Here is a 13,209-nt window from a genome sequence, read left to right as displayed (position 1 = left end):
TTACTGTCTAATTTAAAAGATAGCCTTGTTCTGAAGAGCAAAGGAGAAAGTGGGAGAGACCACTTTAGTGCCATTCTAGAAACCTTTTTGGACTCATATTAAATGTTTTTCTAAGTGTAAATTTATCTTGCCCAAGTGTGTGTGTGTGTGTGTGCACACGCGTGTGTGTGTATGAGAGAGAGGGCGAGAAAAGGAGATGCAGATGGCTGAAGAGGGAGAAGGAGGGAGAAAAATGACGCTTTTACAGATTGCTTCTAAAAATCTCTGAATATCTTCCAAAGTACATACTGGCCACTAAAAAACAATCTAAATAGCATGGTCTGTTTCCTGTTTTACAATTTGGATTGCAGAAGAGATTTTGCTTTAGATCCATGCATTTGATCATATGAAATGTGTCAACCTAATAAGAGGATTCTAGACACTTGATAAGTGAAATAAATGACTGACAATGAGTCATTGGCAAATAAGTATTTGCTGGCTTTACTACACTGGTGTTCATTATAAGGTTAACTTGTAGCACCTGGCTTTTTCTCACAGTTGACCCATGCTCTTAAGGACACATTATTCCTCCCCACAAATACTGTAGTACTTTGTTCCTTATTTGGAGGCATGATTTTTTTTCCCACTAAGATACGAGATATTTCAATAGAGAATAAATATTACCAAACTATAATTATACACTCACTAATAATACCTGACAGGCAGGAGCAGAAAATGCCTGGAGTTGCATTGTTCTTTCTTTCTTTCTTTCCTTTTTTTTTTTTTTTTTTTTTTTGAGACAGAGTCTCACTCTTCTTGCCCAGGCTGAAGTGCAGTGACGTGATCTCGGCTCATTGCAACCTCTGCCTCCAGGGCTCAAGCGATTCTCTTGCCTCAGCCTCCCAAGTAGCTGGGATTACAGGTGCCTGCCATCAAGCCCAGCTAGTTTTTGTGTTTTTAGTAGAGACGAGGTTTTACCATGTTGGCCAGGCTGGTGTTGAACTCCAGACCTCAGGCAATCCGTCCACCTCGGCCTCCCAAAGTGCTGGGATTACAGGCGTGAGCCACTGTGCCCAGCCGTCACTTTTTTACCCTGAAATAAAGGGGGATAAAAGGTGAATTAAGACTATAAAGAAAAGAAGTTTCAATTGGAAAATTGTAATTGAGGTAAAAAATAAATAAAAGGACAAACAAATGAGACAGGGAGCCAAAGAAAATCCTAAGCAGCTTGAAATTGTAAAAGTTAATAGACATATAGCAAGCACTTAATAAATGTAAGTTGAATAAATTTATTAAAGATGGCCTACTGCCTTAAAATGCATTATTGAAGTTTACCTCTGAAAATTATATCCAGGGATAAAGAAGAACATACTTCTTCTATATCTGCTCTGCATTTAACTATATTGGTTATATAGATAAATAGTCCTGAAATACATCCTCAAAAGGTAAACCCCTTTCTACCTTGAAGTCATCAAAGGTTAAGCCTTACTCTATATACCAACTCCTTTTTTACAACTTCTGCTTTAAAATAAGTATTAAAAATTAAACTGGCTGAAATGAAAATATAAAACCAATAGTTAATCCTCATGTGTTAAAACGTGCACTGTTTATAATTAATTTGTTGAGTAGGTAGAAAAAATGGCTGTTAATGTGTTTGTAAAGACACTTACGGCTTAGTACAGTGTGGTTTTCATTTCACCAACTGTTAATTCTGTTGTTACCAAGCCTCCCGACAGCGCTACTGAGCACTCGGTAAATATTTGTTATTGAGGGAACATGGGTACATTTGGAGTTCAGCTCTGTAACAATTGGTGTTTGCCATCACAGGGTTTGCTGCACATGAAGAGTGTGAAGGATATTTTAGCTCTCATTCTGGCTTTTGGAAATTATATGAACGGAGGAAATAGGACTCGGGGACAAGCCGATGGATATAGCTTAGAAATTCTGCCCAAACTCAAGGATGTCAAAAGTCGGGTATCTATTTTTCATAATAAGTTTCCATGATCTGCCATTATTTTCTTTCTTTACCTTTAATTTTAAAAAACGTATTCCAGAATGTTCCGTTTATCTCTCTCCTCCCCTTAACAGCAATCATTTATATTAGAGCGTGCGGTTTTTTTTTGTTTCTTTTCACTTTTGAATAAAGAGGTTTTTTTTTCACATTAGACCTTATTTTCAGTGACCCAATTCGCATCTTCGTGTGCTCTGACATACACAATTAGGTATTGAACTGCTACTCAGTGAGAGAACAAAATAGTACCAGGATCCTGCAAAGGCTGGAGGCTGTTTGGGTTTAGTGTTGGCTACTAGTAGTATACTCATTCCTGAAGGGCAGAGCCATATTGAATCACCAATTTTTTGCCACAACAATTGGGCTGGGGTCTACTGTCAAGCTCTCTGAGCCTGGTTATCCCTTGGCTCCACACCCTGCGGAGCTACCTCTTTAGAAACAACCAGCCCGTATCTAGGCGTCCCATGGGGAGCGGGGGTGCGGGGAGGGGAAACACACACAGGCAAATTAGAATTAGACCCCAGTGAACAGGACACAAAGGCTGCCTTGTGGGAGGGCCTGCTCCCCCCGCGGCCTCCCGGGGCCATAAAGTGGCGTGGTGCTGCCCTTAAGCTGGCCTGGATTGTTTTTCACACCATTAAGAACACACATTTTTTGAAAGATGGGAAGGGAGGGGTGCTTTTCTGTTCTAGGCCCTGGTTCCCTTCAGCACTCCCTACCCCCTCCTGTCTTGGCTTTATGCCAGAAAATACAAGGAGACAATGGTTTTTGTTTGTTTTAGCCATTATTTCAGAAGTTTGAGGGATTGTCTGTTTGTTGTTCCCCAATCAGGATAGTGTCATTTCTTTATGTAGCCGGCATAATAAATGGATGGGATAAAGCAGAGGAAGGAAAACCTGCCAGCATCGAAGAGAAAGCCAGTTTTCACAAATCAGAAGTTTCTCAACCTGAGATTTTCATCTCTCAACCATGTAACATGACGGTTTCATGGGAATGATTTTCATGTACATTTCTCTTTTAAACCTAGGATAACGGGATTAATCTGGTGGATTACGTTGTTAAGTATTACCTGCGTTACTATGATCAGGTAAGAAATGGCATTACGTGGAAACCTCTCAACTCTTACTCATTGTTGGCGTTCATATGTTGTATGATGGATAGTTGGATGGATGAATTGCAAGCCCAACATAGAATATGAGAGCTCTCCAGCTTGTTTTACAGATGAGCACACTGAAACCAAGAGAGTTTAGTTGACTTATGGAGAGAAGCGTTATTCAGTGGTGTAAATCTACTAAGTCTCAATCGACTGTATAACACAGCTTCAGGCCGGGCACGGTGGCTCAAGCCTGTAATCCCAGCACTTTGGGAGGCCAAGACAGGCGGATCACGAGGTCAGGAGATCGAGACCATCCTGGCTAACATGGTGAAACCCCGTCTCTACTAAAAAATAACAAAAAACTAGCCGGGCGAGGTGGCGGGTGCCTGTAGTCCCAGCTACTCAGGAGGCTGAGGCAGGAGAAGGGTGTAAACCCAGGAGGCGGAGCTTGCAGTGAGCTGAGATCCGGCCACCGCACTCCAGCCTGGGCGGCAGAGTGAGACTCCGTCTCAAAAAAAATAAAAAATAAAAAAAAATAACACAGCTTTAGAGAGACCCCTAGTTGTCTCATGCTTTATGGTCAGATTGTGAGGTTCTCTGTGGAATCTAGATCCACTCAGTAATTGGTTATAGTTGAAACTGTATTTGGATGATACAGAACAAAATAGGAAAGTTAAGACTCAGTAATACCCAATATTTTATCAGTAATGAATCTATGAACAGGCTGAAGACGTAGAATTTGAAAAATCCTTCTTTTCTGCTTAGAGGCCTTTTGCAATTAGAAACAAACATTTCTGTGTGAGTCCGTCTGAGCAGAATTTTCTATTTTATTCCTTTTTGTTAAATTGAGAACAAGACGTTGTAATTTTGAGAAGAAAGAGGTACTGTTGTAAGACATTAAGAAATACCGCGATCAATATGAGTGGTAAAAGTCTCAAAGTAAATGCTGACAGGACTCCTGCTTTACCATCCATGTAAGCAGAATTGTTCCTAGGCATCGAGGGAAGAATGGTAAAGATCCCAGGGCCTTTCAATAGGCCTACAGTTTCATCCAGAAGACAAGTGAGGCACTGATGAACTCCATAATACTGTCTTCTACCCTCCTGGTGGGCTTGTCTAACTCTTTTCAATATACCTGTAGCCAGGCTCATCATTTCCCCCTCCCCAAACTTTCCCCTGATTTCTGTTAAGAATATCATAGTTTTTGATAGTTTTTGGTCATTCAGGCATGAAACCTTGTCCTTCTCTGGCTCCTCTCTGTCCTTCCACTGAGTTTGTTTCTGATGTCCGTCCTTGTTTTGTTTTGTTTTGTTTTCCTGCAGACCTCAGCTTACCCAGGTTTTAAGATCACTCATCTGGAGAATTTCAGTTGCTTTCCAGCTCAGCTCTATCTCTAGGTTCTACCACTCTAGGCCATCCCACACCCTCTTTACACAGCTCTGATCATATTGTTTTTCTACCCAAAACAGAAGTGACTCCCCATTTTCAAGTGAATTAAGACTCTACCAGTTTAATTCCAATCTTTTACAACGTTGCTTTTATTACTTTCCCTCTACACGTATTCTGTGATCCAACTCAAGACCTGATGTTTTCCACACACACCCTGTGCTTTCTTACTAATGTGTTTTTTACTTCTGATGTTCTCCCTAACTGAAAGTATCTTTGTCTCTAGCCTTTTTATAAAACTTCCCTTTTTTCTCATTACTCCTCTCTGGAAATAATAAATTTAAAGATTTTTTGGGAAAAATTTCCCAGTAGCATTACCAATATATATGTGTTATAGACTTAACCAGAAAAGTACAGACCTTTGTGAATAAATTTATGTAATTTTACTGAAAGTCATAAAATTTAAAAACATAGAGTGAAGAAAAGAAAAACCCAATTTTAAAAAATTGGGTAATGGGCCGGGCGCGGTAGCTCACACCTGTAATCCCAGCACTTTGGGAGGCCGAGGTGGGCGGATCACGAGGTCAGGAGATCGAGACCATCCTGGCTAACACCGTGAAACCCCGTCTCTACTAAAAATGCAAAACATTAGCCGGGCGTGGTGGCGGCGCCTGTAGTCCCTGTTGGGAGGCTGAGGCAGGAGAATGGCGGGAACCCGGGAGGCGGAGCTTGCAGTGAGCCGAGATCGCGCCACTGCACTCCAGACTGGGCGACTGAGCAAGACTCTGTCTCCAGCTTTGTTCCTATGTAAAACCATTTTTGGTGAGAGATGGCAAAATGCCTTGGTAATGACATTATGAGTTGACCAAGAGTTTCAGAAATACCAGTTAATCATCATCTCAACTCCAAAATGAAATAAATGGCTGTTAGTAGATTTTCTCCTTTTGTGAATTCATGTCCAACTGTTTCCACCCATTTTCGTTTATACCCCTTTTGAGACTCTGTCTCAAAAAAAAAGAAAAAATTGGGTAATGGGCTTGAATAGACATTTCTCCAAATAAGACAAACAAATAGCCAACAGCTGCCAACATCACTAATCGTCCAGGGAAATGCAAATCAAAACCACAGCAAATCAAAATCCCATAGGATGGGAGCCTTTTAGGATGACTGTTAATAAAAACCAAAACCAAAACCCTACCACACGGAAAATAGCAAATGTTGACAAGGATGTAGAAAAAATGGAACCAGTTAGTACCATTGGTGGGAATATAAAATGGTGGAGCTGCTATGGAAAACGGTAGGGAATTTCCTCAAAAAATTAAAAATAGAACGACCGTGTGATCAGACAATCTCATTTCTGGGTATTTGTCCAAAATAATTGAAACCAGGATCTCAGAGAGACATTTGCCCTCTCGTATTCATTGAAACATTGTTCACAATAGCTAAGATCTGGAAACAATCTAAATGTCTGTCAATAGATGAATAGGTAAAGAAAATGCGTATATGTACTAGGGAATATTATTCAACTGTAAAAAAGAAATAAATTCTGTCATATGCTGCAATGTGGGTCAGCCTTGAAGACATTATGCTAAGTGAATATAATCCAGTCACAGAAGGGCACATACTGCTTGATTCCACTTACATGAGTATCTATAGTAGTCAAACCGAAAGGAACAGAAAGTAGAATGAATGATGGGGGAATGGGGAAATGGAGAATTGAGGATATGAAGTTTCAGTCATGTAAGATGAAAAAGTTCTAGAGATTTGTACAAGAATGTGCTTATGGCTAACAATACAGTACACTTAAAAATTTAAGAGAATAGATACCATGTTATATGGGATTTTTTTGTTTGTTTTTTACCACGATAAGCAGTGGCACTATGTCCTCTGTTGGAAGTACCAGTCAAAATTCTAATCAACCTTAGAAGTTGACAAAATAATTTTAAATATTGTATAGAAAAATAATTAGACAAAAATTTGACCAGGATTTAAAAATGAAAACAGAATCATTTACATATTCTAATATAGAGCTATAATAATTAAAAGTGTAGAATGGTAGAATAACATCAAAAATCTTGAACATGAAAAAGAAATCTCAGAAATGGATCTAAATAAATATGTGATAAAAGAGAAATTTAAAGTAATTGGGAAGAAGAAGAAATTCAGTTATCTCCTAGACCTCATACCAGAGACCAGAGCAAATTTTTAAAGAACAAAAGAGTTAAGTGTAGAAATAAACGAAAAATAAAATCAGTAAGACATGACAAAAGTGTAGGTAAATACTGATTTTGAAGTAGCAAAATCCTTTCAAAGTGTTCAGTCTAAGGCAGAAACCATAAAAGGTGAGAATGATAACTTTCAATACATAAAACTAAAAAACTTTAATTCCTAATTATAATTTTAAAATACTTTAGTATCTCAAAGATGACTTAAAACCAATCAAAATAACATACTGGGAAAAGGTTTACAGCATAATAGACAATGAACTCTTGAGAATTAAGAAAAAAAAAACCTCCTTCCTTATTTTAAAAAAATGGCAAAATATATCACAGGCAATTTACAAAATAGAAGACATAAATTGCCAACTAGATATATAGAATTAGCACTGTAAATTGATCAAACCTTTCTCAGGACTGTCATATATGGTAAATCAGGTTATTCTGTGTTTAAGATCTCTAAGTCAAATGGGACTCATATCTAGCCTGCCCTTGATTCACCAAATTATATATCCTATAAAGGGCACACTTAAAAAAAATTCACATAAAGATGCCATGTGCTTGTCAATCTGTTTGCCCAGAAAGCTGTTGCTATCTACAGGGAACACACTTTCCTAATTTATACATATATGCTTTATGGGCAAGCAAGGTTGTGGGTTTGTTTGTTTGTTTTTCTCTTTTTGTTTTCCTTTTTCCCCCATTTTTTCATTTTTTTCCTTTTCTTTTTTCTTCATGTCAGACAGGTCCATATCATAACAAGGTTCGATGGTGGCGCATCTCACACACTCATACGAACACCCAGTCCATCCCACTCATGAGCTACAAAAGGATCCAAAGCAAGGTTTTCCACCTTTCTGTATCAAAAGTCCTAGAAATATGTGTAACCTTTTAAAAAATGTCTACCCTAAGAAAACAACTAAGGATTTAATGACTATTTGCTTATAATAGCTTACAATAGCAAAATATTGGAAAAATTTTGGTAGGTGTACAATGATAGAGACCAAGGTCGAATAAATTATTCTAGAGTCACACACTGGAATAATATACTCCCGTGGAGAGCGTGTAGGAGAGAATGTAGTGGTATTAGAAAATATTTTTGATCTGTTTCTAATTTACAAGCATGCGTTTCAAAATAACATCCAGTATAATACCCAATATGTAATAGATAAATATAAATACACACAACCACACAGAAAAACCTGAAAAAAATACGTTAAAATGTTTCTTTCTGGATGTTAGGATTGTAAGGGTTTTTTTTTTTTTTTTTTTTTTACTGTCTTCTGTCTTTCCATTACTAAACATAATGAACATCCCTTTTGTAAAAGGGAAAAAAGATACAGTGAAAAATAACTAAGTCTGATCTTACACGACCTTTCTATGAGGTCGTTGCTAACATCCTGATCTTTGAAGGAAGGCTTTGAAGCCCTCACCTTTGAAGCCTGGAATTACTTTATTTGAATCTCTCTCAAGATGCCTCTTATTCTGCCTTGTATGTGTTTATGAGGAATTACCTATTATCTTGACATTGGTTCTTGAGGTTCAGAATTCACTGTTGTCTCTCTCTCTCTCTCTTTTTTTTTTTTTTTTTTTTTTTTTTTTTTTTTTTGTTTGAGATGGAGTCGTGCTCTGTTCTGTTGCCCAAGCTGCAGTGCAGTGGTGCAATCGGCTGACTGCAACCTCTGCCACCCAGGTTCAAGCAATTCTCGTGCCTCAGCCTCCCGAGTAGCTGGGACTACAGGCGTGCACCACTACGCCCAGCTAGTTTTTTTGTATTTTTAGTAGAAACGGGGTTTCACTATGTTGGCCAGGCTTGTCTCGAACTCCTGACCTCAAGTGATCCACCCACCTTGGCCTCCCAAAGTGCTGAGATTACAGGTGTGAGCCACCATGCCTGGCCATTGTCTCTTTTTTATCGTTTGTAATACAGGTGTCTGATAAAACTTGCTGAACTGGATGTAATGTTAATATTCACAAATGTGGAATTCAAGTGGCATCTGTAAAGAACTAGATATGAGGAGATGAGAGCTGTTTTCTGGTGGAGTGAGGAAGGTGTGTTTAGCTTCAGGAAATTAAGAAGTTGCAGCAAGCACATAAGCACGTACCCTAGGTTTTGACAGCAAGTACTAGTGTGGCAGAAGAGTTATCCTGAAGAATCTTTGAGGGTGACATTTCTAACCCTAGGTTGGCATGGTAGTGCCTACTTCAGCCAAGTCAGATGCATCGTGTGGGAAGGCTGAAATTTGCCTGTGGAATATAGTTGTGGGTGAAAAGAACTGAACCCAGTGGAATCAACTTCACAGAGGAAAATCTTACATTGAGAACAGTTTCAAACATGGGATGGCCCAGTCTAGAAAAAATAAGCCCACATTAGTGTGGTGCTCTTCTGGCTTTTACTGTGCAAAATGCATTTCTCTCAACAAGAGTGTAGAATTATGTGATTTATGAAACTAGCCCTTTCCTCTAGGAGCCTAAGTGATGATTTTTGTGGTTAGTGGTGATGAGCAATTAGCTAAAGAAAGGTGACTCCTGCTCCCTGCTTCCTTCTTCTTATGCCTGGTTTTTGGTCCAAGTCTTGGTCTGTGAAATTTAGAGAAACCCATGTAGAGTCATGCCTTTTGAACTCTGATTAAGCAGCGTTCATAAGAGCTGCTACCAGCCTGATACGTTCATCAACATACGTTCCTCTTTTTCTAGCATGTGTGCACACACAAACACACACACAATCAAAACTGAGACTGAATCTGGTAAAGTTTTGAAAAATAGAAAGAGATACTATGTCTGAGTTCTTCTAGTGTAGATTAGCATGGAGCTTCGTAGTGAGGATCTTAGATGTTGTTCCATCTTGGCACTCAGACGAGAGTACTACTTCTGTTTTAAAGTATTAAAATAAGTATATGAAGATGAGAGGAAAAAAGTACATTGTGTCTAATAAAATGAAGAAAACTACCATATCCTGGCATTCCTAATGAAGTTAGTGGCCTTAAGGAGGAAGGGTCAAGAGGATTCCTGAAACCACAAGAAAACATAGTGATAAATTAGATGTCTCCTGCTAAAGGTACATACATCTCAGAACCATGTTTTATAGGCCCTCTGTAGTAGTGCCCATCAACCAAAAATAAAGCTTATTGATATGCCAGGTGTTGTTTACTATACCAAGAACAAGACACAGTTTCTGCCTCTGAGGTGTTTAGAGTCTAGTGGGGAAGATGTACAAGATAACATGGCAATTTAAAAATTAGTGGTGATCGCATGTTCTCACTCATAGGTGGGAACTGAACAATGAGATCACTTGGACTCGGGAAGGGGAACGTCACACACCGGGGCCTATCATGGGGAGGGGGGAGGGGGGAGGGATTGCATTGGGGAGTTATACATGATACAAATGATGAATTGATGGGTGCTGACGAGTTGATGGGTGCAGCACACCAACATGGCACAAATATACATATGTAACAAACCTGCACGTTATGCACATGTACCCTGGAACTTAAAGTATAATAAAAAATAAAGAAATAAAAAATAAAAAAAAAAACAGATATACAAGAAAAAAAAAATTAGTGGTGATACATAAACTAGAAAACCTAGAAGAGATGGATAAATTCCTGGAAAAATACAATCCTCCTATCTCAAATCGGGAAGAATTAGATACCGTGAACAGACCAATAACAAGCAGCAAGAATTAAACGATAATTTTAAAATTGCCAACAAAAAAAGGTCCAGGACCAGATGGATTCACAGCAGAATTCTACCAGACATTGAAAGAAGAATTGGTACCAATCCTTTTGACCCTATTCCACAAGATAGAGAAAGAGGGAACCCTCCCTAATTCATTCTATGAAGCCAGTGTCACCCTGATACCAAAATCAGGAAAGGATATAACCAAAAACGAAAACTACGGACTGATGCCCTTGTTGAACATAGATGGTAACATCCTTAACAAAATGCTGGCTAACCGAATCCAACAATATATCAAAAAGATAATCCACCATGATCAAGTGGGTTTCATACCAGGGATGCGCGGATGGTTTAACATATGCAAGTCAATAAATGTGACACAGCACGGAAACAGAATTAGGAACAAAAATCACATAATCATATCAATAGATGCAGAAAAAGCATTCATCAAAATCCAGCATCGCTTTATGATTAAAATTCTCAGCAAAATCTGCATACAGGGGACATATCTCAATGTAATAACAGCCATCTATGACAAGCGCCCAGCCAACATAGTACTGAATGGGGAAAAGTTGAAAGCATTCCCTCTGAGAACTGTAACAAGACAAGGATGCCCACTCACAGCACTCCTCTTCAACATAGTACTGGCAGTCCTAACCAGAGCAGTTAAACAAGAGAAAGAAAGAAAGGGTATCCAGATCAGTAAAGAGGAGGTCAAATTGTCACTGTTGGCTGACGATATGATTGTTTACCTTGAAAACCCTAAAGACTCCTCCAGAAAGCTCCTAGAACTGATAAAAGAATTCAGCAAAGTTTCCGGATACAAGATTAATGTACACAAATCAGTAGCTCTTCTATACACAAACAGTGACCAAGCAGAGAATCAAATCAAGAATTCAACTCCTTTTACAATAGCTAAAAATATATATATATATACACACACACACACTTAGTAATATACCTAAGGAGTCAAAGACCTCTGCAAGGAAAACTACAAAATATTGCTGAAAGAAATCATAGACAACACTAACAAATGGAAACATATCCCATACTCATTGATGGGTAGAATCAATATTGTGAAAATGACCATACTGCCAAAAGCAGTCTACAAATTTAGTGCAATCCTCATCAAAACACCACCATCATTCTTAACAGAATTAGAGAAAACAACTCTAGGCCGGGCGCGGCGGCTCACGCCTGTAATCCCAGCACTTTGGGAGGCCGAGGAGGGCAGATCATGAGGTCAGGAGATGGAGACCATCGTGGCTAACATGGTGAAACCCCATCTCTACTAAAAATTAAAAAAAAAAAATTAGCCGGGCGTGGTGGTGGGCGCCTGTGGTCCCAGCTACTCAGGAGGCTGAGGCCTCAGAATGGTGTGAACCCAGGAGGTGGAGCTTGCAATGAGCCGAGATCGCGCCACTGCACTCCAGCCTGGGTGACAGAGCGAGACTCCATCTCAGAAAAAAGAAAAAACAATTCTAAAATTCATATGGAACCAAAAAAGAGCCCACATAGCCAGAGCAAGGCTAAGCAAAAAGAAATTTGGAGGCATCAACACTACCTGATGTCAAGCCATACTATAAGGCCATACTCACCAAAACAGTGTGGTACTGGTATAAAAATAGACACGTAGAATAGAATAGGGATGGAATTCTATGTGGAACAGAATAGAGAAACCAGAAATAAACCCAAATACAGCCAACTGATCTTCGACAAAGCGAACAAAAACATAAAGTGGGAAAAGGACACCCTTTTCAACAAATGGTGCTGGGGTAACTGGCTAGCCACATGTAGGAGAACGAAACCGGATCCTCATCTCTCACCTCATAGAAAAATCAACTCAAGATGGATTAAGGACTTAAATCTAAGACTTGAAACTAAAAATTCTAGAAGATTACAGTAGATGTTGGCTTAGGCAAGGATTTCACGACCAAGAACCCAAAAGCAAATGCAGTAAAAACAAAGATAAGTAATTGGAACTTAAACTGAAGAGCTTTTGCACCTCAAAAGGAACAGTCAGCAGAATAAACAGACAACCTACAAAGTGGAAGAAAATCTTCACAATGTATACATCTGACAAAGGACTAATATCCAGAATCTACAATGAGCTCAAATCAGTAAGAAAAAAACAATCTGATCAAAAAGTGGCGTAAGTACATGAATAGACAATTCTCAAAAGAAGATATACAAATGGCCAGCAAACATACGAAAAAATGCTCAGCATCACTAATGATCAGGGAAATGCAAATCAAAACCACAGTGCGATACCACCTTATTCCTGCAAGAATGGCCGTAATCAAAAAACAGATGTTGGCGTGGATACAGTGATCAGGGAACACTTCTACACTGCTGGTGGGAATGTAAACTTGTACAGTCAGTATGGAAAACAGTATGGAGATTCCTTAAAGAACTGAAAGTAGAACTACTATTTGATCCAGCAATCCCACTACTGGGTATCTACCCAGAGGAAAATAAGTCATTACATGAAAAAAATACTTGGACACGCACGTTTATAGCAGCGCAGTTCACAATTGCAAAATCATGGAACCAATCCAAATGTCCATCAATCAAAGAGTGGGTAAAGAAACTGTGATATATGTATACAGTGGAATACTACTCAGCCATAAAAAGGAATGAATTAACAGCATTTTCGGAGACCCGGATGAGATTGGAGAGTATTATTCTAAGTGAAGTCACTCAGGAAGGGAAAACCAAACATCGTATGTTCTCACTGATATGTGGGAGCTAAGCTCTGAGGATGCAAAGGCATAGGAATGGTACAATGGACTGTGGGAACTTGGGGATAAGAGTGGGAGAGGGATGAGGGATAAAATACTACAAAG

The 13,209-nt window shown here is 39.0% G+C and overlaps 1 protein-coding gene and 1 pseudogene across 2 annotated transcripts in view; one reads left to right on the top strand and one right to left on the bottom strand.

Annotated features, from left to right (window-relative positions):
* FMN1 (formin 1) overlaps nucleotides 1–13,209 on the top strand; it is a 419,587-nt gene that overhangs the window by 290,060 nt on the left and 116,318 nt on the right. For both annotated transcript variants that reach the window (XM_030931576.1, XM_030931577.1), the window contains 2 exons: nucleotides 1,807–1,953; nucleotides 3,018–3,077. In XM_030931576.1, coding sequence (XP_030787436.1) covers nucleotides 1,807–1,953; nucleotides 3,018–3,077 — 207 coding nt within the window. The remainder of the gene's footprint in view (nucleotides 1–1,806; nucleotides 1,954–3,017; nucleotides 3,078–13,209) is intronic.
* On the bottom strand, nucleotides 7,422–7,519 carry LOC115898072 (annotated as a pseudogene).

This window comes from Rhinopithecus roxellana, chromosome 5 (genome assembly GCF_007565055.1).
Source record: "Rhinopithecus roxellana isolate Shanxi Qingling chromosome 5, ASM756505v1, whole genome shotgun sequence".
Taxonomy (NCBI): domain Eukaryota; kingdom Metazoa; phylum Chordata; class Mammalia; order Primates; family Cercopithecidae; genus Rhinopithecus; species Rhinopithecus roxellana.
Note: the sequence above shows the minus strand (reverse complement) of the source record. Positions and strands in the feature narration are given on the sequence as shown.